At 42.1% G+C, this 27242-nt stretch overlaps 1 protein-coding gene across 10 annotated transcripts in view; it reads left to right on the forward strand.

The window, feature by feature from the left end:
- dab1a (DAB adaptor protein 1a) overlaps window positions 1–27242 on the forward strand; it is a 185488-nt gene that overhangs the window by 144856 nt on the left and 13390 nt on the right. For 5 of the 10 annotated variants that reach the window (XM_051376792.1, XM_051376790.1, XM_051376793.1 and 2 more), the window contains 7 exons: window positions 10124–10263; window positions 11889–11987; window positions 17949–18080; window positions 21811–21930; window positions 22412–22450; window positions 22937–22999; window positions 24402–24455. In XM_051376792.1, the coding sequence (XP_051232752.1) occupies window positions 10124–10263; window positions 11889–11987; window positions 17949–18080; window positions 21811–21930; window positions 22412–22450; window positions 22937–22999; window positions 24402–24455 (647 nt within the window). The remainder of the gene's footprint in view (window positions 1–10123; window positions 10264–11888; window positions 11988–17948; window positions 18081–21810; window positions 21931–22411; window positions 22451–22936; window positions 23000–24401; window positions 24456–27242) is intronic. The other 5 variants (XM_051376795.1, XM_051376798.1, XM_051376796.1 and 2 more) reach the window with 3 other exon arrangements.

Here is a 27242-nt window from a genome sequence, read left to right on the forward strand (position 1 = left end):
TCAGCTTACTCCTCTCCTCTATACTAGTTGGTGTGGCTTTGCCCCACCGCATCACTAACTACGGTCTCCATAGCAACAGTTTGCTCCCTGCTTATAATTTGCACAAAAGGAAAAACGTCCCAATGTCACACACAGGCTCTAATAGAGGCTGTTACTCTCACCCTGCTGTGCTAGTTGAAGGACTGCATTGAAGGGACATTTCTCATTTGTTGGATGTTGACAGGCTGCTGTTTTCTATTTCAGGTTTTTCCACAACACACAAACAAGGCTTTCTGTACAGAGTTTATTTAAGAAACATCAGTCCTATGAGTTATAGCTAAATCTGCATTGTTTTTTATGTCTTGTTAGGCAAAGGATATTGCACATACTCCACTTTCTTGTAGTTAGTGAAGTCATTTTGAAGTAAAGAATCTTGTGAAAGTGTTTCCTTGCAGCAACAGACATGCTCCTTTAACCTCCAAACCTCTAAGTGGGCGGTGTACATGTCTTTCAGCTATGCCAGCAGTTCGTACATAAATCAACCATTTCAACCACAGGAGCTCACCTGGGAACCAAGAACCTGCATTTTAAATCAGACGAACCAGGAACTAAATTTAGTCCCCCTTCCAGGGGTGGTACATTCCAAATGTTAGGAAACTTTAGGTGCTGAGATGCATGTCAACTACACTTTGTGTACCTCAACAACCTTTTGGTCAAAAAGGGCTAAAACTGCTGGTAAATGCAGCTTACAAGTTATAAACAGACAGCATTTTGAAAACAGTGGTATTATGAGAATAATAACCACATAAAGTTGCATTTAAACTGACAGATCCTGGGAAGGTTTAACGCTGTAAAATGTGCTACAGATGATGAGCTATTTAGTCTGCAGAATTATGTTAGCAGGTCACTTCTCCTTCAGTTGATGTTTGTGCTTGTCTACAGTATATAGACAGTGATATGTCCTCGACCCACAAAACGACTGTTCAAAGTCTGTGGCTCTTCCTGTTTGTTTTTAGTCAGTGTCACCATAAGCCAGTTACTGTTTTATGTACAGTTTTAAATTGTAGTATTTGATTTGCCATACGCTATATGATTGACAATATTGTTGTTCAATTTGGTTTAAATAGATTTAATGAAATACTCTTTTTGTTAAAAGTTTATCATGGTGTGTCTCCCTTTTGTTGTGGCCACTTGAGCCAGGTACTGACCCCAACATAGACTGAGCTACAACGGCATTGTGTCTGTGTTATGTCTTATCTACAAGCATGGACACATTCTGTATCTTGTGTTGCACACAAACATCAACTGAAGGAGAAGTCGCCTGCAAACATAATTTTTCAGACTAATTAGCTTGTCATCTGTAGCACATTGAACAGCTTAAAAACTTCCCAAGATCGGTCAGTTTAGATGCTAATTTCGGTGGTAATTATTCTTCAATACCACTGCTTTCAAAATATTGTTGGTAGCTTGTAAGCTGCAGTTGCCAGCAGATGTTTCAGCCCTTTTTTGAACAAAAAGTTCAGCAATGAGCAAATAAAGTTTTATTTCAAAACTGTATACACATACAGATGACACTCATGACACAAATTGCTCCCTTTCTTTGTACTGCCTTTTTTCCAAGAGACTACAGGACATATCATTTACAAAGCAGATCAGCTGTTGACAGAAAAGAAAATTTGCAATTTAATTTCAGTCGTACCTAAAGGATGTTGATGATACACAATGAGGAGATAGGAGAGAGTTGGAAACGTAGAGACACTCTGGCAGATGGCAGAGCTTCCTTTTCCTTTTCATGCTGTATGATATTCTTCAGTACTCCTTTGCTCCATCCCTCTCTTCCAGGATCCTGGCTGAGCGAATGAAGAGAAGGGGTTCATTACACAAGATGAGACACAGAAAGATAGAGAGGGGAAGGACAACAACTTCAAGTGGTTCCATATTTTGGCAGAGATGACAGACATGAGAGAGGGCTTTGTTCTGGCACACTCGCCTTGGCATGAAAGGAGGACTGCTGTGTTTTGAGGAGTTACCTGTGTTTCCTAATGCTTTGAAAGAAGGGCCTCTAGTGTTCGACAGTCACTCTCACACACACACACACACACACACACACACACACACACGGATGCACACCTACTGTTCACACAGACTGTGGGATTTAGGAAACAAATAGTTTTGACACTTTTCATTCAGATGTGTCTTATAGTGTTTGAACAGACTAAATAGTATGTGTGTGTATTCAGGGGAGGGACTAAGAGAGTAATGACAAGGACAAAGTGTGAGGTGTTTTTTCTACTTCCTCTGATGACAGGAAGGATTTGGTGGAAGCTCACAAAGCAGGGCTCAGAGAATTACGTGTTGTTCTTTTGCAGCACTGAACATTTATGCAAAGATGGAACTGAGTGTGTGTGTGTGTGTGTGTGTGTGTGTGTGTGTGTGTGTGTGTGTGTGTGTGTGTGTGTGTGTGTGTGTGTGTGTGTGTGTGTGTGTGTGTGTGTGTGTGTATGTGTGTGTATGTATGTGCGTGAGTGAGTGGCGGCTCAGGGGCAACTGACAGTACAGTCCATGGGGGGAACCGCTTCAGTGTTGCATGACAGGATGCTAGCGACTTGTTTACACAGCCCCCTCTCTGATGCCCTGTAAGAGCCCAGAAAACAAACAAACACACACACACACACACACACACACACACACACACACTCACATACACACACACACACACACACACACACACACACACGTATGCACATAGACACAGTTACTTGCACACTTGCAGGTTATGTTCCCCTTCGTTTGTGAGACCAATTACCTTGTAATTAAAGCCAGGGCGAGAAACGAGCTTTACCACAAAGAGTCCTACATAGAGGGATGCTGGGATGCTGGATGGAGGAGAGAGAGAGCGAGAGAGGAAACAGGATTGAGAATGGCTTCATGCAGAGGTATTGTTGGTTTTCCTATTAAATGCAGAGAATATAGAAAGAATGAGATGGAATGAAAGGGTAGAGGAGATGATTAAATGACCCTATTCCCCTATAGAACATGCTGTGGTCTGTGGTATGTTTGTGAGTGTGCGTGTTAGATGAAATTAAATTCCCTAGAGGACCACTTTCATCCCCATCATCAAAGTTCCATTCAGATTTTAGTCTTAATCAAAAAGGTGTACATTCACCAAATTCAGTTTAAGTCTGCTAACATCAGCTGAATGCTTTTTTCCAGAAGACAGTGCATCTTGTTAGGGTGAAAATAAGAGAAAATAAAAGAGTATATAGGCACGGAGAAGGAAGTTGTGCTGTTTTGTTATTGTGCCATATTAAAACCTTCAAGCATTTCCTAAAATTCTACTTCTTAGCATACCAGTAAGTGAGCAACAACAATCATCTCTTGCCATGATAGTCATGTGCACACTCACAAAATCCTCAGTGGTTTTTTTTTCCCCTGCAAAGAAAGATCAATGCAATAAAAAAATAACAAGCACCAAACTTGTCCATGCCCATGGCGAGCATGTGCATATCTAAGACAATTGCTCTTTTACAGCTCAATACAGCAACATTTGTGTGGTAGAGCTGGGAGATAGTTAAAAAAGCAACATCTCAAAGTTCAACTGAAATATAGTCAAACAGACATATATATAGGGCAAATATGTCTGCACAGCTATGCAACATACTAGAAAGTTCTGTTACAAATGTTCCCTTTGAAATAACTAAAACAGGTTGTCAATTATCAAAAGATAGAGCACGCCTGTGATCTTTGTGTTATCTCTTGTAATCTCAAACATTTTAAGTCTTGTTCTTTGAATGTGTTGTTATTCCCCATTGCATAATCTTGCAGACAGCTGGAACATTATGAAAACGAATTTGATCACGGGTCTAAAAATGCTGGAACCGTTCAGTCAGATAGTTTTCTGCTAACTATTTTAGTTCTCCATTAAAAAAAAAAAAAATAAAAAAATCAGCTTCTCACCCATGTTTAATGGATATAAGATATACATTGTAAATAAAAAGAAAGTTGTTCTTGACTGTACACCTCCTGAAACAGTGAGAGCTAGTTAACTTTTAGTGTACCTGATTTGATCCACTAACCATTACATGAAACTGACCCCCTTGTTTAGCTGTACTGACTGAAGCTACACATCAGAGAGGCTAGCATTAGCTCTTTAGTTTCACTAAACAATGTGATCACAGGTACAATGACAGCAGTAGAAACGGGCCAGATCAATAGTTGCATTAGGTGTCTTGCTTCCCCAACTCCAACTATACAATAGTCAAAAAGTTTTCTCTGTCTGCTTTTCTAAAGTGACCTTGACATAGGGTGTGTGTGTGTGTGTGTGTGTGTGTGGGGACGATAATGGGCAGTGTGTTGCGTCTGTCCCTGACGTATTCTTTCAGCTCTAATGTTTTTCTGCCACAGAGAATTGCTGAATGCCTCAGGACACATGTGCGTGCACACGCATTTTCACACACAGACAGCTCAGGTCTCTGGCTGTGCCCCTGTCATCCAGGTCAGAGCAGCGGGTGGCAGGGAGATGGAGCTGGGGAAAGTGGGAAAGAAATGAGATGAAGAGAGAAGGAATGTTAGGGTGAGAGGGGAAAAAAAGGGCAAGGGGATACAAATTACACCACAATAGCGCTTTGAGATTGTCCAGAATTCTAACTTTACTTAGTTTAACTCTGAAGCCTCCTTTGTGAGCCACAGCTTTATTCTAGCAGAAATGCCAAATTATAAGAAAGATAAGACAGATAAATGATATCAAAGCCCACAGCCAGAAGAAGCATTTGAACTGAATACATCTTAGTGTAAACTTCACATAATTCACTACGTGAGCTCAAAAGAAACATCTTCATTTAGTAAACACAACAGCAGTCATGTTGCAAATAAGAAAAAAATGCACATCAGCAAAGGCACAGCACTCACTTATTTGATGAGTGGCAGCAGTACTTTATCTTCTCATTTTACACCTGGCGTTTTACTTCAGCAACTATGGTTATGTTTTTGTAATGTGTGCATAGTTGTAGATTCAGTCAAGTGTGAGCTTTTGTGTGCCAAATCAATCGGCCAGAATTAAGCATGGAGCTGAAGGGAAAACTGGTTGTTTTTTTGGCACATGCTGTTTGTGGGTTTAAAAGAGTCCGTCTCAGAGTGGGTATGAGTGAGTGCTTCATCTGAGCAAGTCTCTGTTAGGTAAAGAAAGCGCAATCCCCCCCCCCCACACACACACACACACATTCTCACACACATTCAGAAGCAGGGTTTAGAAGCAGGATTAATTGGAGAGTAACTGCCGTGTTCCCTCATGTGCTGTTGAGTATTTGTTGGGAACCATCCCAGCTGTAGTTAAGAGCCTCTGGGTGCTTCTTCATCTGGAGCACAGTGAAACAATCTACACACTGCAAGCAATACAGGCCTGCTGAAAATGAATAGTGGCATCAGCTTTTGTGCCTCTAACATCACTTCTGAGGAATATCAGATATTCCTCAGAAGTGAGGAACAGGAAAATGCCAACAACTTCCTGTCACAACTCGTAAAGCAAAGCCGCAAGTCCACCTACATCTCTCCCTCATTCTTACCCAGTGGCCTCAAACTAAAAGTCTCTAGTGTCTAATGAAGTTAATGAACTAGACTGTTATGCTTTGTTGGCCTTACCCTGAAACCTTTGCGCTTGGCTTTAATCTTCAGCCTGGATGATCAGCATGCAATTGAATACAGAAAAACCATTGAAGTTCACCCCGAATACCTCTGTATGTCATGAGTTACAGTTACAGACCAACTTCCTGGTTTAACATTGAGCAATACTCTTCCTAACCACAGTTGTGCATGCAGCAGTTTTATTGTGCAAAGAGGAATTATTACCAGTGTTCCAGGTACGCTAACTTTTTTGTCTACCTGCAAATAAAGTGTTTACTTACTCATAGTGACTCCTAAACAGGGGTGCTTGTACCACACAGGGTACTTCTGCTGTTGCCAGAGGGCACAGGGGGAGATTGGAGTAGCTCAACTAATTTGAAAACATTTAATTAATGATTTGATTAGAGAAAAAAATGCATCCACACATTGAGTCAACAATTAATTCAGGTCTTATTGCCATTAAGAGTGCGTGAAAACTACTTAGCAAGTGAGCAGAGGAGATGAAATTGTCAACTAAAAGTAATGAATAAATAGCTGAAATAATTAGCTAAAAGTAATGGATAAATGGTTGGAACGATCAGTTTTTGCCCCTCTGTGTGGTTGTAGTATGAATGCAATCTTTACCAAAAACATGAAAACATTTTAACATCCTACAAAAATATGACCCAAATTGTATTAACTGGGATTTCTTGCTGTGTCTGGCAAGGTTGCAAGAGAAGAATGAGAGAAATCTGATTTCACTATGTGTGTAATCTAAATGTAACCTGACCAAAGGGGAAGGATCATGAGCCGACAATGAGGGGTTGGGGCTCTTGTGGAGGAGAGGTGGGTAAAGGGGGAATCAGTGGGGAGAAAATGATGGAGGGGGACACAGGAGGCAGTAGGTTACAGTTGCCAGGGGCGATGCTAAGGGCTTCCCCGAAGGGCTAGATGTACTGTACCAGCAGTCACCTGCCATCTATCACCTGTGGCAGTGTGTTTGTGTGTGTCTGTGTGTGTGTATGTGAGAGAGAGAGAAAGAGAGAGAGAGAGAAGAGAATCATGGGGTTCTTCCTGTCATAACGCTCTAATCCTGAGTGACATTTATCCAATGGAGGCCTCGCTCATTCATCCATCCATCACGTTCTGTTCCTCCTTTCCATTCTTTGCTCTCTGCTTTATGTCCTTCCCTCCCTCTCTGCTTGTTGCTTTAGACAGACAGCCAAACCAACCCTGCATACCAAGTACCCACACACACAAACACACACACACACACACACATACACACACACACACACACACACACACACACACACACACACACAAATACTGTATAAGGTATTAAGTGCTTTACTGTCGCCCAGAAAGTTGAATTCCAGATAGTACGACTCTGGTATGGCACTGAAGTGTGTATGTGGGTGTGGTTTTACATGCTGGGTTGTGTCATATTTCTTTGAAAGAAAGAGTATGTGTGTTCACCTATGGAGCTGCCATGATTGATGCACCAGAAGATTTTTCTTTCATTAGTGTTATGGTATGGTAGTGAGGGGATGTGTGAACATGTGTTTGGTTGTTTCTATGGTAGAGGAAGACATGAAGCCTGTGTGTGTGTGTGTGTGTGTGTGTGTGTGTGTGTGTGTGTGTGTGTGTGTGTGTGTGTGTGTGCGTGCGTGTCTGTGTGTGGAGCAGCCATGACACATGAAACGGAAGATCCTTTCATTAGTTGTGTTTGAAGCTCAGCGGGGTCACAGCAGTAGCAGACATTTAATTACAGCAGACTGAATGTTTCCTCTGCTGACACACAGAGGCACACATGCATGCACACACACATATGCACACACTCACAGGGCGGTCTTTCATGGAACATGCTCCCAAAAGGTAATAATATAAACCACTCAGCAGGAGAAGTAACCCTGGACCCCTTCTACCTTTTTCTCTCTTTCTTCGCCTCTTGGCCTTTCTCAACTTCTCCCTCTCTCTGTGTTTCTCTCCCTGGGTGTGCTAAGTATAGCAAGAGTAATGGTGATGGATGCAGATGGAGGGAGCAGGTCTTAAATGTCAAACTCAAATGAAAACCGCTGTTCCAGAGAGACAAAGGCAGCTGGACACATCCAGTGTTATTTAACACTAGCACATTTAAATACATACACTCATAGATCTTGCACAGCCCAGACTATGTAACAGTGATGAAAAGGATCTTCAGACGATTGCATTAAACTTTGCATCAAATTATAAATCACTCTGAAGCCTTTTTTTTTAAATAAGAAAGTCCATTTGTTGTTTGTATTGTGGACATGCACATGTATGCACACACATGCACACATTCAGCCAGCAGATTTACATTCTGCCCTTGGTTTCATGATATTCTGTTGTTCAATACTTTATGGGGGCAACACGCTTACAAATGTAGCAATGCGCTAACAAAAACCAGGAAGAAGAAGATAAGAAGAAGTAAACAAATGTAAATAATGTACGATTTAAAATATTTAAAAAATCGACTTTGCACATATCTTATGAGGAAGGAAACAGTAACAGTGAACAGAACTATTGTTTGTTTACAAGAAAACTCCACAGGGGACCTTTAATGCTTGTTGGTTGCTATACAAAAACTTCATCTAGTTTGTAAAATTGAAGTCTTCTGGTTTGTTTTCACAAGCAGTCAGAGAGATTTAAAGCCGCTATGTTTCCTGACAGGAGCTCATGTTTGGATGCGAAAGATATATGTGTGTTTTTAACACACAGCAGCAATGGCATGTTTCATGTTATTTACGCAGTGGGAAGAGATGGTGGGTGGGGGGGTCATCATAGCTGCTGACTGTTACTCTTGACTGGCATATTTATGTGTGTACTCGTCTATATGCACATTTCAGGGGGCCGATTCAAGTTTAATGAAGGCAATATTTAAATGTCTTCAAACGTGTCTGCGTTGAGCAGAAACAATCCTCCGGTGGTTTAATCACTCACTCTCATCTCATCCCAACTGAGACGTGACACAATAGAGAGAGCTGTTCTCTCACACTCTATCCAAAATAAGGACAGATGTTCTTCAGCTCTTTTGTCTCTGAAGACTTTGAGGCAGACAGTGATGATTTACTCCAAGTAGAACTGTGACTGAGTGCCTGTTCAATGATTCAGTGGAATGAGCTCATCTACTGTCCTTTTTTAATCAATGGAATACACAGGGAAGTGTGTTTCTCTCTGAGACAGTGTGCTCATTTTTCCTTCATATGGGACAAGGAGACAAGAATTTTCACAAACATGATCTCTGGCAGCCTTGAACTTTTGAAACTTGCTATTTGAGGCATTCACAGCACACTGCTATTAATGCAAGGGTGAACCCAGCAGAATAATTCAGTTCAAAAGGAGGCTTTTTGTGTCTTTAAGTATCCTTAAGCATTGTCCAACCTCTAGAATCCAGTGTAAATAAGATTAAGGTGATGCAACTGAGGCATTTAAAAATGGGCTTGTTTGTTTGTGTTCATGTGTGGGCCAGCAGACAAAGCTGAGGGAGGTGAGAGATTAGTGTTGGACAAGGATGATTCACTAGCCATATAACATGATGCTCTCGCCTATGGTTAAAGGGCTCATTTCTAGTATACTGCAATGCTGTAGGGTGCTCTATGAATGGAGGGAGCGTGAAAGAACGAGGAGAGGAGGAGTGGGACCTCTCCATCACTCCGACTATGACCTTCCAAGAGTCACGCTGTTATAGAGTACAGAACTAATGCCTCAATATATTATCTGAATATGCTGCATTATCATTATGCCTCTCCCTCTCACTATCGCTCTTGCAGTCTTTCACTCACATATACACACTCAGAAACGCAATGCACAGAGACCCACACACAGATGCAGGAGTGTTTCCCCCTATACAATATTTGATGATGAAATGTTTGCGCACTGCAGGTCAGAGATAGAGAAACCGAATGGGAGAAAGATGGAGAGTGCACAACACAAAGAAAGTGAGTTTAGTCTTATGAAAGGCTATTCTCTCTCTCTGCTCTGTATTGTATGTGAAGAGGAGCGTTGTAGTCACTTCAGGAGATAACATACAGACTTCCTGGACAAGAGCAAGGTCAACACACGCGCGCCATCGCCAACGCTCACTAATGCATGGACACAATGCCGACAATCTCGCACACAATAGAGGGTGAGGTGAGAGGGAGGACTGAGGGAGACAGGGGAGATAAGAGCAAAATGTCACACTATTATTTTACAGGAGAAATAGCCGCAGAGGAGAGCAGTCACCGCTTTAACTCTAATCCCGCCAAACTTCATTGATTCACGTGTCTGAGTATATTGACCGGTGCCATTCATATGATACCACAGTTCAAAGCTCTGACTTAATCACATAACACGATGTTGCTAACATCAGTAGCTTTGACCTGTCCTATGGTTGTGTTTTTTGTAAGATTACTGTTGACGTCTTTTGTGGTCTATGTGATTGATGATCCCAAGGTAATAGCACTGGTCTGAGGTAGATGGAGGTCCTTGACTGGAAGATGTACTGTAAGACTTCAGAGAGCTTGTTTGTGTGTGTCTGCAGGGCAGGATCGCAGCGAGGCGGCTCTCATCAGGCGCTTTAAGGGCGATGGCGTCCGCTACAAGGCCAAGCTCATCGGCCTGGACGAGGTCACTGCCGCCCGTGGAGACAAACTCTGCCAGGACTCGATGATGAAGCTCAAGGTAAGGAAACTCTCCCTTCATCTCTTTTCTTTCTATCGATGTGTTTTTTTAATTAAAAATTTACTTTCTAACGCTTCTTAAAGTTGTCAGAAATGTCTAAATGTGGACACAAATGTAACACCCAGAAATTATGTAACGTGATTGCCTAGAGCCGCATTAAGTTCCACGCCCCACAAAAAACGCTGAACATCAATAGCCAACACAGTTGTCAGTCCATAAGCAGTTCTTCACCTTCATGCATATTCTAAAGTTCAACTTTTAAATATACATGTTTTGTACATCACAGCATAGCTGCGACGTTGTGTGCTTGCATGTGTAGATTGTTGCAGTTTTTCCTATGCAAATTTCCAAAGGACAAGGGTGGAAGAAGAGAGATAAAAAATGAGGACGTTATAATTTATAGGCAGGACGATGATCTGTGCAGGAGGAAGTGAGGAGGGTTAGCCATATGGATGAGAAGGGGATCGGGGTGAATGTCTCATTTGCAAGGATGGGAACAATTAGAGGGAGAGGTAGACAGATGGGACAGTTAGCAGAGGAGAGAAGGCATATAGGAGGGGAATCATTTGGATGATAGGTGTGAGAGAGATGAGAGAGGATAAAGATGAGGAGAAATAGGCCATTTATTTATTCATTTAGAAATAGAGGCCTAATGAACAAGCTGATTTAGTGAATATTTCACTGTAGCATGCATATGAAAAGCGCATGTCTAAATGATGTCACACTTGAAAATGTTTGAAACTTTATAAAAAGCCTAGATTTTGGTTGTTTTTCCACAAATGTCTGCTGAAAGGGCGCGCCTTATTTATAATTAAATGTCCGTTAACACATGGGATCCACATACTGCAGGAGATATTTAAATTGAGAAAATTGCATTTACGTTTTGTTTGTGTAGTGAAATCTCCATCCAGCCGAGGCATAGGAGGGCGAGGAGAGGATAGACAGCTCATTGATCAAACAGCTTCCCTCCTCCTTATTTATTCAGACAGGAAATCCATCAACTCTTTTTCTCTGATCTCTCCACCTCTTCTTTCATACTGCTCCTCCTGCTCCTAGCCAAACTCCCTCAATTCTCTGATCTCGCTCCTCTCTTCTCCTTTTATGACTCACCTATGCAGATGGAGGTGGGGTGAACGTAAAGGGGAATTCTACCCTTATATACACATGTAGAGTTATAAATCAACCGTATGCCATAACATGTTCAGTAAATTCAAGCATGTTGTCATGGATTGTTTTGCTGTACCTGCCTTGTCTACTTTTTGTTGTTATTATTGATTTCCTAGATTTCCCATAATGGAAATGTTCTTTCACTGCCATAATTCAAACATATATTCTTTAATGTACTTTAGTCTTGTTTGGTTTAACAGGTATTGGGTGTGGATACATTATTGTCTATCAGTAATTCATTAAATTTTGTCGAAGTCATGGTTGGTAATATTCTTCATAAGCATGACTCAAAAAGACTTATACACCATTGTGGCCACTGTGGGTGTAATAATAATCCCACAGACAGTTATTGACACAAACACTCTTTATGAACTTACATTCCCATTACACAGCACGTGTTTCTGTCCTGCTTCTAACATGGTTCTGTGTCTGTGTGTGTGTTTCTTTTCTGTCCTCAGGGTATAGCTGCAGCAGCACGGTCAAAAGGAGAACACAAACAGAAGGTGTTTCTGACCATTTCCTTTGGCGGGATCAAGATCTTTGATGAGAAGTCAGGGGTGAGCTCAGAAGCAAGTGTGTCCGTGTGTATGTCTGCGCCTGCATGCAGCATTTGTGTGTGTGTATGTGTGTCTATGTATGTTTCCTCTGTTAATGAGGCATCTCCATGAGAGGGAGAGGCCCGTGGGGAAATCAAGAGACCCTAATTGAAACCCTGAGAACAAGGCCTCAGTAGATGAGAGAACATGGCTATCCCATTGTCTGCCTCTCTGCAAACAGCAACAACACTGGTTCCATATTATGCTCCCGGATTATTCATCTTCCTTCTTACATGGCTGCTTTTGTGGTTGACCGACCGTATCTATGCAGGCTTTGCTGTTCGACTGCTATCATTCCTCTATGTCCGGTTTTTGTATTTTTTTAAAATTTCTGATGGCTCTTGATTCCCTCAGAAAGAAGACACTCTATGGACAGAAGATAAATTCTGTAGCGGAGCGACTGTGCATGTAGTTCAAGGGAAAGTGTCCAATCTTTTTTAAATTTCGTACTCAAGGATCCTTTGACAGGTATTGTCCTAGGAGGTACTATTCCCCCACTGGCCATACCTGTCACAGTATCCTTGGGCAAGAAATATAACAGCCACATACCCCAGGTTACTTAGCGCTCTTGTTGGAGGACAGCCTCACTAAACAGGCCATTTTGCCACCATTTGTGTTAATAATGGAAAATTAGTGTCCCATTAAATCCCAGCAACTTAAGTTAGAAGGTGCTCAGCTCGGTCGTCTGTGCATGTGAGATTTCTTTGCAGCTGGAGTAAAACAGCCTTATTTTTAAAACATGATACAGCGTTAACATTTGATCTTGTGTGTGTCGTATGTATACGCAGTACGAGCTGTCTGTTTCACTCTACTCAGACTGATTGTAAATGTAGTCTGGTTTAGACACTATATGATGCTTGCTGCTCTGCACCTGGCTTTAGTGGCTGACGTGGTAAGTCTGAGATTTACACCTCGACAGGAGCTGCATGTCACTGACACTGTGTGTGTGCGTGTGTGTGCGTGTGTGTGCGCGTACCCAGCAGTAATTCAACGGTGCAGGGATTAGACAGGCAGGACACAGTAACCAGTGGCCTCCCACGTGGCAGCCATATTGCATGCAGCCAAACTCATCCCTCACCAGTCCAATCCCTCATCCCTCTTTTTATAACCCTCATTTCTCATGTCTCATTCCCCTTCCCGATGCTTCAAACTTTCTACACTGAAAGATAGAGAGGAATAATAAGAAACAACCAGAGATAGATAGCAAGGTAGTGAGTCGAAGGGGAAAAGGTGTAGAAAAGAAGAAACAAGGGAAGGGCAAGAAAGAGAAGGTGAGAGGAATCAAGGATGTGAAAAAGACAGATGGAGGGAGGATGGGAGGGAGAGACAAAGACAGACTGTAACAGAGTTAGAGGGATAGGTAGAGAATCAGTGAGCATATGTCAAAGTAAAGCTCTCTACAGGGAGACCTTGTCCTCTGTCTCCACACATTAATATTAACTATAGAGATATGCTGTCCTTACTATCAGTCCTTCAAACACTTCTAATGGCTAGGGAGGGAGGGAGACAGAGAGAGAGAGAGAATGACTCTGCTGAGGTTCAGGGATCTTGACAGTCTCATTCCCCTCCTGTGCATCAGTCAGCCAGATGGGCGGATGGATGTATGGGTGAAAGAATGGATGGATGGCCTCTCTCTTGGAGGAGGGAAGGTCGTGCAGGATGGAGGGAGGTGGTGCTTGAGATGGAGGAGAAGAAGAGGAGGAGACATTAATCTAACAGAGGGCAGGCCAGCGTGTCTCTCTTTCAGCCTCTCTCTCCGTCAGCCTCTCTCTCAAGACTCACACATACATACATACACACACACATAGACACGTGTGCACTACCCTCTTCAACCCTTTTTGTCAGTCTCGTCAGGGTCGCTGCACCGCGTCAGGTCAGGAACTCACTAAAGTTGGGGTTAGGGCTGAGCTCGCCGGCCTGCTCCTCCCTCTGAGAATGAAATCAGAAAGTAAATCACATTAGTCCAGTTCGGCCAATATAAAGGACTATGTAAAAAAAAGAAAAGTACACAAGGGAAAATGCTGTTTAGAAAATACCCCGGAGCAAAGTATTCCTATGGAGGTTAGACAGAGATGCAGCTGCAGCAAGGCAAGCCAGACAAAAATAGTGCTACTTACTGCCAGACCCTTCCATACATTCACTTTGGGTCCTGTCAGATATATTGTTACTTTATGTTGACTAAAAAACCCGATCCCACTCACAATGTAAATAAGACTGATGGGGCAGAGGAAGGAAAGGGGGTCGAGATCGGTGGGTGAGATGAACTCTGTCACAAATGGGAATTGGTGTGGTGGTGCCATTACTTTTAATTGTGCACTGTCCCTGTTAAAATAAACAAATAAAAATATATGTCTGTGTAGACCAGGATGTGTCATAGCGGGGGAACCCAGGGAGTGACACACAGGGTGGGAACAAGTTCTCAGAGAAGCAGAGAAGACAAAGAAGCAGTAAAAGGGGTTTGTTGGGGCATATAAGAATTAGGTATTATTTATTAAGAATTTAACACAAAAAGGTGTGCTGCTTTTATCAGATATGTAATGTTTCATTGAGATTGGACAGAGTACATTGAAGTTATGACAACTTACTGTTTCATGGTGAAGCATCGAAATTCGGCATGCCGTTCAACGCACATTCGCAAATAGCACAACTTTTAATTGTGAATGTCTTTAGATTGCACTGACCAAATTTAAAGTCCATTTGATGAATCTGATAAAATTCCAAGGAGTTTTCTATTCGCGGAAAAGACCAGACTACTAAATTCAAAAAAGGAGTTTGTGGGTGTGGTCTTGTCATCATTTGATTGACAGTGGTTCAAATATTTTAAAATCCTGATGCGCTGTAGTATGTGACATCAGATTTTCCAGCTAAGCTCTGTACACTTTAAAACCAGTTACAGAGCACAAACAAAACATACAGAAATATCTCATGTGAAATAACTAAAGTTGGCAGAAAAGTTTATGTTCATGTAGGACCGCATCACTCATAGTGAGAAACAGGTTTTTCAGTGCCTTATAGAACTTTGTTATGTGTGTGTTGTGTATGTTTGTGTGTTCACTATTTTGAGTCACTTTGTCAGCCAGCTCAGTGTCAAACTGTTGATTATAAAACATTATTTCAAAGCCAGCTTATGTGTATTTGTGTCAGTGACTGACGGAGAGCACTTTATGAATAACCACAGCAGTGCTACCTCTCGCAAGGAACTAATTGAACCTCAAAGCTAACTGCTAATCTCAGTCCTGTCCCACTGGCTGGAGATTGGACAGTCTCCGCAGGCCCTTTGAGGATGTCTCCCCTCCGGGAGGGAGATGTGAAGAGAGGGGAGGAGAGGAGAGAGAGAGATAGTATCCTGCTGCTTCTCCTCCTTCCTCCCCACTCACAGCGTAACAGGGAATATCTTGGTTCATTGGCCAGCAACAGCTGAAGGGCGTGCTGCCCACAGTCCCTCAGAGACAGTGTCACTGTGCGTGTGTGTGAGAGAGATTGTGAGAGAGGGACTTGTGCATATCAACAGTGCTGGAGAGAAGAGAAGAGAGAGAGAGAGAGAGCACACACAGTCAGTATCGACTTTTTTGATACACCCACCTGTTTTTGCAAACAATCCACTTCCCCAGAGAACGTATCTGTTTAAGCAACTTTGAGCTGCTTCTGATGATTGATGCTGCCAGACATGACGGCTCCAGCAGCGGCCACCCTCCTGGGATTTAATCTGACTGTTCTGTCCAAACATTAGCAAGAATGATGCAACAGAAACATTTTTTATGTTTTTGCAGCAGCAGTAAGTCAGTTTTCTTAGCAAAAATGTCTCACAGATAATAGATCTAAGTAGAATAATGGCATTTGTTCCAGCTCTGTGTGCAAAAAATAATTGTTTACAGTGTAGAATGGAGGGGAAACCACAGCAAAAGAAAAGAACAAGGTTATTCTTCTTATTATCTCGTGGTCATTAAAACTGGACAGTTAAAGAGTGTTTCTTAAGTGCTGCTATGGAAGTCAAGGATTGCTAATATCCATTCTATCAGATAACTTTAAAAAAATGTCAAATTATTAAATTTGAATTTAGAAAAGACAAAAGTCCAGTTTGCATTCCAGTTTTTTAGCTTTAGGTAGTACACCATATCATCCGTTTCATTATTAATGCAATAAGGTTATGATTTCGAGTACACAGAAAATTATTTTTCAGTGAAATTTCTACTATTTAGATTTTGGCAGTAAATTCAAAAAATAGAATAGATGATATATATTAGGTATTTTAAGGTCGAGTAGAGGCCAGGGTTACCTACTGAATATTTACGACTCCTTTACACACACATGAAAGACCAGGTGCAGCTCTTCATGGTAACAGTTTACCTGTTTTATTATTTACAAATAATATCCTCACAACACTGTTCCAGAAAGGTGGCAGTGTCTGGGCATGCACTAATCCCAGATGTCGACTAAATGTTGAACTAGGGAACATTTTCAGCACTTTGTATTAAAAAAAAAAGGGTAATATGGGCAGCATCTGACAAAAACTAGGTACTGACTGTATGTGTGTGTAAATCCTTTCTACTCTAAGATGTACTGTAAGATGTGCCAAGACAAAGCAGATCAATTGAATTTATGCAGTCATCTCATTCTCTGCTCTCTTTGAATCAGAGTCCCTCTTTGTCACCTCACCACCCACCCAGAGCTAATTCATTAACCTCAGCAAATGAGCCCTCTGTGTGTGTGTGTAGGTGTGCATGTGTCTGTGTCTGTGTGTGTGTGTGTGTGTGTGTGTGTGTGTGTGTGTGTTTGTGTGTTTGTGTGTGTGTGCGCACTGCCTTAGCTGTCATTTTCAGGTCAATCAGAGGTGATAATGATAATCATTACTCTAATTATTAAATCTAGAAGACATGACTCATACAATGATTATCTATTTCTGCTGGGGTTCTCAGTGTGTGTGTGTGTGTGTGTGTATGTATGTCTGTGCGCCAATGTTAAATTGGTGTCATTCTATTCTGCCATGTCTTACGTCTGGAATAGCTTCAAAGAGAGCAGATGTGTGTGTTTAGCCTCTGATGTATAGAGCTGCAACCCCTAGCATGCACTCAAGGGCTACTGGGTCATTATGTTGACTGCGTGTCTCTGCTCCCAGCATGCAGCTGGCATAGACAATAACAACAAAGCAGACATTTAGTGTGACTTAACAGAGGCTATTGCATATTAAGTTGTGAGTTGTGTTTGTGTGTGTGTGTTTGTGTGTGTTGTGAGTGAGGGCACAGATGAAGTGATCAAGTCGACAGATTGCCGAGCTGTGATTGTCACTGATCCCCCCCTCTGTCCTCGGGAAAAACAGTGCCATCTGCCACGGGCGATGCCAGCTTGGCACTCCCCACCCAGGCTAAACTAGAGAGGGCAGGGGAGCTAGAAACAGTTTAATATAGGATACAAGGTCTCTGTGTGAGAGGGGTTGTCTCTGTGTGTACACTTGAGGAAGTTTGCATGGGATTCTTTTGGCTTTTGGAAAAGTGATGACCATTTTGTATATTTGTGTGTAAATAAGTGTGTTTATGTCCCTAACTTTAAGCTAAACAAAGCTACTTTTTGTACACCTGAAACTTAGTTTAGTCATACTCATTCCTGTGTCATTCATGAAGTGCTATCTTCAAAACATTTTTTCATTAAGTGCTTTACATGGTACCAAACAGAAGCACGAAGGAAATATTAAGTGCACCAAACTTGAGAAAGATGAAAAATTCTTTTCAAATTCCTGTTTATTTTCCTGCCCATTTTACATTTGTGTGTTATGAGTATTGGGGCCACGGAGACCAAAAAAATTGCGTGTTATTAGCTTTAAGTCCAAAATTGAAGGAAAAAAGTAATAATCTCAAGAATAAAGTTGTAGTTTCTCAGCTGTGTCGGCATGATTTATTAAACATCTTTTGTTGTGCATTCCTTCAGGTCCTCCAACACCACCATGCGGTCCACGAGATCTCCTACATTGCCAAGGACATCACAGACCACCGAGCCTTTGGCTACGTCTGCGGGAAGGAAGGGAACCATCGCTTCGTGGCTATCAAGACCGCACAGTCGGTCAGTGTCTGTGTGTTAAGCAACTGTGTGCACATATGTGTGCGTGTATGTATTTGAGTGTTTGTCCCCCTCTGTTTGTGTTTGTACTCTGCTGTGTATAGGTTAATGTATGATTCATAAGATTCATAAGGGTCTTTTCTCAATATCACAAACCTCTTGACATTTAGATAACAACCCTTGAACACCAACTCATGTGCCTTTGTGCTGTTCATCAAACAAGCTGTTTAGTCTGTAGAACTCTAGGTTGTGTGTATGTGTGTGTGTGTGTGTGTGTGTGTGTGTGTGTGTGTGTGTGTGTGTGTGTGTGTGTGTTCACATTCAGTCCTGCAGCAACATACTCTATATGATATTGAGTACCCTTTTGGACCTGCTATGATTGTTGTTGCTGTTGTTGTGTCTAGGTGCTTGTTTAGTCTGGATCCAGCTGGCTCGCTCTGCAGCCATATTGATTTCCCATAGTGAGTCGATGAAGTTTTGAGTGTGTGTCACCAGCTCTAATGGCATATCCATCCTCCCAGGGCCATGAACCGTGGCTCTTTGACGTAGACAGATACACACAGTCACACATACACACACATACACACACCAGGCTGCACTCAACATTTACACCAACCAGATCTGCAGTCAAAAGAATTGTTGCTAACCAAATGCTACCGGCGTAGCACATGGCTAAGCCCTCATCAGTCAACTAAGCTGTCATTTACCTGACATGGGCCTGAGGAAAGGTCACAATTACCCCGCATTTTCAGGGTTTGAACCCGCCATCACTAGCACTCAGACTATTAGTTGTGGAGCTGACAATGACAGGGGTGGAGGCACAGAGCTTATTGCAGAGGCTGAGGCTGTAATTGGAAAGTAACCACTTTGATGTGACTTAACAACGCATCTCTGTCATAAGGTTGTTTCGGAAAAAGGCCAATTTAGGGCTACATTCGAAAGTAATTGGCTTACCACTCAACTCTCAGCACAAGAAAGCCGTGTTTTATTTAGCAAGTTTTGGTGGAGATGGAAATGCACTAATTGTGTTAGAAAGGATCACAGTCTTTGTTATAACTTTGAGGAAAAGTTACTATGGTAATTAATATAAGGTTGTTAGAAAAGCAACCTTGTATCCAATTTGTAGGAAGGTCACAGAGAGTTTAAAGACTCCTTGGTGTCCGTTTAGAACATCATAGTGTAAATGGCTGTTTTTTTAAAGAAGTTATTACATCTGCAGTTATTAAATCTTTTATTTCAACATTGTTGAAAAACTTGGAACAAAATTACCATCATGAGCAAATCATAACTGCAAAGGAAAAATAACCTGGTGGTAAAGTGGTTCAGCCATCATTGGTGAGTCAAGCTTTCTCTGGACAGAGTGGTCACTCCCTTAAGAACAAGCTATACATTTCACCACTAATGGAAAAGTTCAGCCTCATGCATTTTAACATTTATTAAAAAACAATACCTAGTTTGTAATATGCAAGGTACCACTCCAAATGTAGGATTATATCACTGCATTTATTCTTAAGACACTGACGACAGTTTTTCTGCTGCAGTATTTCCAGCTTAGTTTCATGATAAAATATTTTTTTAACTATCTGAAATGTCAGCCTGACCCCAGAGTCACGCAGCAAATGCTTGTGGGTTCAATGATTATAAATTAAAGAATCCATCTCAGAGGAGTATAGTATACCGTGCAGTACCAGTTTGTCCAGTTTGAAAGTTTCTCCCTGTTTTTTACTATGTGATCATCGCTGTAATAGCTGGATGTTCAGGCACACTCTCTGAAGGGTTTTCAAAATTTGTTTTAGGAAATGTAAGAAATCACTAACTGAATTTGATTTACTTGAGGCAGGTTGAGAGAAATTTAATATACCAAGAGATACATTCAGGAACATCCTGGAGATATTCTGCCAATGAACTATAACCAACACCAGAATTTAATTTGGGTAAAGAGGATGAATCTGTTGCATTAATATCCAGGGGGCTGGGAGAGTCGTCTTTTAGCCAAAAATCCTGATCAGTGCAGATTTTAATAGAACAGTGTATCTGCAGTAAAAGTCTTAATCACAACTTTTTGTTGGAATAATCCGTCACTGTTGCCTCCGGCTATGAATTAGTCATCTGATTCAAGAGTGCTGAACTGAGGTTATCTCATCTTCATGGTCTTGTGAGTTGGCCACTCCTCCTACAGTAGATCATCCTCAAAGCTTTGCACATTTACGATTCTACAATTCGCTGCTCTTCTCAGCTCTCTGTGTCTTCTCTTACATCGAAGTTTTGATACAGAAGGAGAAAAAATCAAAAAAAATCAGTGTGAGTGAGATGGCAAGAAAATATGGAGATTAGAGCATGTATTGTCAAATGCAAAGACAATCTGAATCTGACAATAAGTTTCAGTCTTGGCTCAGCAGGAGCCACCGTTTACCCCAGTGTGTCTGTCAGGAGCAATATGCTGCTGAGAGCATCTTGAAGAAAGACACTACTAAAATAGAACCGCTTTATGCAAGGCAGCGTTCAGTCTGTGAACTCCTAGTGCACTTTCGCATAGCCCCAGTCAATAATTGATTAGGTCTGAAACACCATTGTACTATAAGATTCTTAACTGTGACAGTAGTAATAAGTTGTGAGCCATCTAACTGGTTTGTTGTCTGTACTTTTGTTCCCCTGACAAGAAAGGTGGTACAAGGTAAGACAAAAGGCTAGTATCTCTCGTCACTGTCTGAACCTAGGCCTAGAGACGGAATAGTGTGTGTAGTGATTGTGCAGATACGTGTATAGAGGCTCATTTATTTTTTATTGTCAACTGTCTAGTATATCTTTGTGTGCAGGTGTACCTTAACCTGATTTCCAGATCACAATCAGAGGCTGTTCTATTTATTTAGAAATTCATAGTCTGGAACTCTGAGTTTCGTCACTTGCAAGTATTTGTTTAACTGATCACAGTGACATTGTTGCCTTTAATCAAAGAGTTTAGACAAACTTCTTCTTCTTCTTTCTCCATGCCGAACTTTCCTGCAGAACTGGCAAAATTGTTCAAATTTAGTTTGCTGCCATTTGGTTTTACAGCTTGTGGCCTAATGGAATCATTCATAATCAGTTGTCAGCAACCAAATTAGGTATCTCTGACTCATCCTGCCTAAGCGGATGCTCAGACTGCTAGATGCATTGAATTAGAAAAATGAAAGGGGCATGTTGCCACAGGTTGGAAGATGAAATATGATCTAGGAAGTCCAGTTTGAGTTATAGTTTGAAGACTTATCAGATGCCTGAACACTGCACTGAATTTTACAATTCTGAAAAATTATCATCACAACAATTATTTTGTCCTTGGTCTTGACAAACAGTAGATATAGGCATTTACATTACAAAGTTGTTGACCAGAAAGGTGCACATGTTGGTGACGCAGCGGGGTGTGGGACAAGGTTTCAGCAAACATTGAGGCAGGTTCTGCATCAGGAACACTCCTGTGTCAATCCAGTGGTCTAATTTAAATTAAAATGAGGAGAATGATGTTCTTTTGTTGCAGTGCTAATGTTGGTCTGACCATGGCCTTAGTCTCCTGTCATCAGGAGGGGCAGGTCAGTCAACATTAACCACTACATAACTAGAATAAGCAGGCAATTCAACTCTGATCAATGATAAGCGTGTATAATTTGTCCCAGTCAGTGTGTGTGTGTGTGTGTGTGTGTGTGTGTGTGTGTGTGTGTGTAATGGGTGGGTGGATAATGTGTCCTTGTCTTCCTAGGCTGAGCCTGTGATTCTGGACCTGCGGGACTTGTTCCAGCTCATCTATGAGATCAAGCAGAGAGAGGAGATGGAGAAGAAGGCCCAGAAAGATAAGCAGTGTGAGCAGGCGGTCTACCAGGTACACTTAACCAACTCTCTGTGACCTAACCCTAACACACCCCACCCCCCTTTTTTTGACGTCACCTTTATCATCTGCCATAAGTATGATGAGCTTCATCCGAAAGATTCTTGACAGACAAGTCAAGAAAGACTTGAAAGGACATCAAAGGAAGTGAATGACATACGGAGCACCCGCTTTCGGGTTTCATCAGTGGCACCATCTGCCCATTGTGCTTATTTCACCTTCCTCTGTTCTGCCTTCTCTACATCTGTTTAATTTCTCTTTATCTCTAGTTGTCTCTCTCTCTCTCTCTCTGATGATTGCCAAATGATTATCTGAATGCTGGGAAGCTGCTATGTCTTGCTGTGCTTTCTGCCTACTCTTTCTACTCCACCGGCTTAACTCTCCGCCTCTTCCCTCTCTTCTGTCTTCTCCCCTCTGCTCCCCTCTTTTTGCTGTTTGATCTCTTCCTCTCCTTGCTGCCACCGCTCATCTGCAGACAATACTGGAGGAGGATCTGGAGGACCCAGTCTACCAGGTAACTTCCCGACCAATCACATTGCTGCTGTCACCTGCTGCATTCCAGCCAGTCAGCTTGCTCCTCTCTGTGTGCACTGTGGGGAGACAGTTCCTGTTTTGTTACAGTGTGGTGATAGCACAATATGTACAGTTCGATGGGTTAGTTGTCTGGAGGTATTTATGTGGAGTCAACAACAGTCGGGGACGTTCGAATCTGTGCGATCGTGGGTCTTGGTGGTGTCTGTGTGCATGTCTGCCAGTTGGGGTGCATGATCAGCTGAAAGATGTATATGTTTTCTCAGGTGCTTTGGGACTTTTTGCTGCTTAAATTCTCCCCCATGTGTCACGGGAATCTATTCTTCAACTGCTTTTTAATAAAAATCTATTGACAATGCTGTTTGACTAATCTCCTCTGCAATTTCACCACTTTTCTCTCAATTTCTTTATCTTCCATTTTCTTTTCCGCTTCTGGTTTCTTTTCCTCCCTCCGCTGCTGACGTTGTAGTACATTGTGTTTGAGGCGGGACACGAGCCCATCCGTGACCAATCAGAAGAGAGCATTTATCAGGTACTCACAAGCTCTTGTTGTCTGCTTGGGTCTCAGTTATATTCTCGTCATCTTGTAGTCAGCTGTGGTTAAGCTCCCAACTGCAAGAAGATTTTTAAAGTGTTTAAACAAAAAGAGATTTAATCCTCCATTTGCCAGCCAATAGGTAGCAGCTACACCACTCTCTAATGGGATAAGTATATTGTGGCCTGCTCATAAAATTAATGGCTTCTTTTGTCACTCATAAAAATGTAGATACAAGAAATAAAAGACAGTAGGCATCAGAGGCGAACTACCAGCCGGCACTCTCTTGAGGGCCCTGACAGCTAAAAGCTAGCCCAGGGAGATGAGTCTTTCTCTGGGTGCACTCCTCAGAGGCGTGGGTAGACCTCCGAGGGATGAGGAGGGGGAGGGTACAGAGTGCGAGGAGGGGATGTGGAGGTTATTCCTGGGCTGTGTGGAAGGCAGACCCCTCCTCTTTTTCTCACCTCCCCTCCCTCTTTTCCCGAGGAGATGAAAGAAAGCGGGGGAAAGAAAGATTAATCACCAGCCTCTCGTTTGATCTTTAAATAAAATGGATTGAAAATAGACAGAGTGCTGGCGCGTGCACAATACACATACAGAAAAAACACACACATACAAACACCCCCCCACACATCCACACACACATACACACATCAGGCGTAAGAAACGTGATCCTCAGCCAGCCTCTAGCCACAGAGGAACTAATGTATGAATAAAGATGGCAGCTTCTGGAAATAAACATGTGAAAGAAGTAACAAGGCATAGAGGAGAAGAGAAAGAATGGGGCAGGCTGTGCTAGATAGATAGCTACATCATCAGTGCTATTTTTTATTTACCACTGATAAGGGCACATCCAACTAGGGTAGAACAAAACTTTATTTTAAACGTTGTGTCACTGTAGGAGAAACAAAACCCATAGGGATCCCAGTATTCATGCATATCAGTATTTTGCTATCAGAGCTCATTGTGTCTCCTCATTGCACACGCTGTCAAATCTATCTGCCTGTGTGACAGAGAGATATTACATGTCTCCATGTGTGTGACCATCTGAGTTATTACATGTCTGTGGGTGTGATAAGCAGCCTTATCCATTCTTTATTAGGGAGAGAAAGAGAGACCATCACTGCAGGCCGATAGTCAACTGATTAGCCTACTAGATGAGTTCTCACTTCACAGATTTTAATTCTGATTATCTCCGCACACACTCACACTCACATACACTCACACTCTACTAGTGATTGATTTGATTCCTGAGGAGCCAGGTTTCAGGGTTTCCTGTTGGCATCCAGTGTGTCGCAGTGCTGTAACTGTGATGTATAAAGACTGTGTCATTGTTTGATTGAACCAGAGGTAATAGGCTCTCTCGGCTGTTCTCTGACTTTATTGGTCAATTGTGTAGGTTCCCACCAGTCAGCAGAAGGAAGGGGTCTATGACGTCCCAAAGCGACACCCAGTGAGTGACCTTGTGTTTGCCCTGTGTCCCACCAACACCCCCCCTTCAGCCTGCCTCCCCCTCTCAGACAAACCTCTCAGCTGTCCCACCATTGCACAGGCGTAAAGCCTCTTCCTTTGGTGCCCTCTCCTTGTAGAGCCTGGTGAAGCTCTAATTTTGCAGTCCCGCTAACATCTCTCTCAAATAGTGATCCGGTGTGTCTGTGATTTTTCCCTGAGAGGTTTGCTGGGACCCAGTGCTCTTGTGCAGTGTGCTGTGCTACTCTTCTGCTTGTGCTTTAGCTGTGGTGGCTGGTGCCGTTCCCTGTGTGCTCCGTGGTGCCTGCTCCTTATGGTTAAATGGGATACTGTGTGTGAATATGTGTGTTGTGTCAGTTTGCTTGATGAAGCATGCCTGGCTGTGGTTTGCCAGTGGTGAATTCAGTACAAACCTGCATGACCTTATGCCAGATTGCGCTCAACACACGTTTTGTCACTGTCATATATTTCCTATAATGGATATAAATTATACTGAGCTTAAATGTGCATGGCCTCCGATTTTTGAAACTATATCTCAGTATTTCACCTCGTTCATGCATATAAGTAAGTGTTTGCTGTGTAAATATTTATCACTGTTTGTGTGTGTGTTTACAGTACTCATGGGTGCGTATGTAGGGTATATCTTTAAGCTCTTGTTATTGGCTCACATTGCCAGTGGTTATAATGAAAGATGACCTTGACCACTGTCAGGCTGCACTATAACTCAGCTGCTCTTTTATCTGCCTATAAAGATACTAGTTATATCCCTGCCTGATTTAATCTGCTAAAATCTTCACTCACAATAACCAGGCTGCTGTCCTGTGTGTGTGTGTGTGTGTGTGTGTGTGTGTGTGTGTGTGTGTGTGTGTGTGTGTGTGTGTGTGTGTGTGTGTGTGTGTGTGTGTGTGTGTGTGTGCGCATTTGTATTTCAACACTTCATACCACGTTTCTGTTCTGTAGATCAGTATTCCTTCAGTCCATCCAGAGCTTTCCAGCTCTATATGTATTCCCCAGCAGTGGGTCTTTTATCCTTAAACCGCTAAAACTGGACTCCTCCACGTCACTACTGGCAGTCACAATCCCACTCTATGAATTTTGGTAGGCTTGGAATCAGTCTCACAGTTTTCTGGCTTCATATTATCCCCAGCTTTGGTAAGAAGCTTACAGGCACCATAGTATTTCTGTTCTCTCTTCACCCAGCCCACAACACATGCTGCTATTTGGATTGCTTTGGTGTTGGCAGGTGTCCGAACGTGAACAAATCCAATATTTCTCTCTTGTTGTGCAACCAATTGGACAAGTCATCTATTCTGGTTTGAATAAAGCAAATTCAAGTCTTTTCTGCTTACCAGTCAGTCAGAGGAAGTAAATATAACCCAGGATCACAAAAATATAAATGGATCCTAAAAATTTAAGAATTTGGTTTTAAGATAAATCCAGACTCACAGAGGGCAGAAAACTGCCGCTGTGCTATCTGTACAGGTTGAATCTTTCAAGTATGTTGAACCTCAGTCAGAGATGTCACAGCAGGTCTTTTCCATCAGGAATCCAACTGCTGCATTCACTATATTGTTAATATGAGGAGCCTCAAGGAGAATATCTTAACATTTAATGGAAAGAACTGCAGATGTCTCAAAGACTGTTGCTAAAATGGCTGCAAAGCTACTGTTGCCAGCAGTATAATGTAAATAAAATCCATTGTAAACACTAAATCAATCAATTTGTCAAATTACAAAAGAGCTGTTTGGCCCTACCATACACAATGCAGTTAGGTTAAGTTATAGTTCATACTGCTACACACATTTAGGCAACACTGTTGTTTATATAGAGTAACTGCAGGGCTTGTACTGGGGGTAAATATCTTTAAATAAAGTGTGAACACAGCATAAATTGAATGTTTTCTCATTCTTGCTATTCAGCCACCATGCTGTGAACGCAGCAGTAGTACCTGTTGTGACATCACTTACTTGGGAGTGACCAGAGGCCACAGCATTTATCTCACTATTGCTATTTAGAGTGGATTTACTGTACTGCTGGAGAGTTTCAGAAGGATTGACAGTGGACAGTATTGTACGTCTGTACACACTACCTGAGATGAAATGATACCGCCAGTAGAAATGCGACCTCCTGTCTAATGCAGTCTCTTCTGTTGTTTACTCTGTCACCTTCTTAAACGAGACAAATCAATAAAACACACACACACACACACACCCTCACAGGCCATTTCAATCTACTGAGCCCTTGACCCTGTAAAATCAGAGTGTGTTGAATCAACAGAAGACCTCACTCCACATGCAGAGGTCAGCATAGCACTACCATCAGCTTTGCTCAAACACTGGATTAGTAAGATATAGAATATTATGTTTAGGTATCATATCATATGATACCTAAGTGGGTCATTACTGTCCGGGTTTAAATAAAGGTTGCGTTAAAATATCCCCATAAGTGTGTTTATAAGTGACTTAAAGGGAGAGAAAAATGTGCATAGTCTAGTTGGGTTTTATCAGAGTTGTGAGTCTGTGTGTGTTTATGTTTGCGTGTGACGGTTCAGCAGTGTTTTCGGCGTGTGCCAGTGTGATCACTCAGACGGTAGGGGATCAGCAAGGTGGCGTTAATTAAAGGGGCTGCAATAATTGTATGCAGAACACATGTGCACAGGTAATTACTGTTTCCCTGGAGATGGCTAATTGATAGGTGGCGGCTGTACTGATAAAGATAAAGGGCTGGGCAAAGAGATGGTGAGAGTGTATAATGGGCACAGAAGGATAAT

Source organism: Dicentrarchus labrax, unplaced genomic scaffold (assembly GCF_905237075.1).
Source record: "Dicentrarchus labrax unplaced genomic scaffold, dlabrax2021, whole genome shotgun sequence".
Classification (NCBI taxonomy): Eukaryota; Metazoa; Chordata; class Actinopteri; family Moronidae; genus Dicentrarchus; species Dicentrarchus labrax.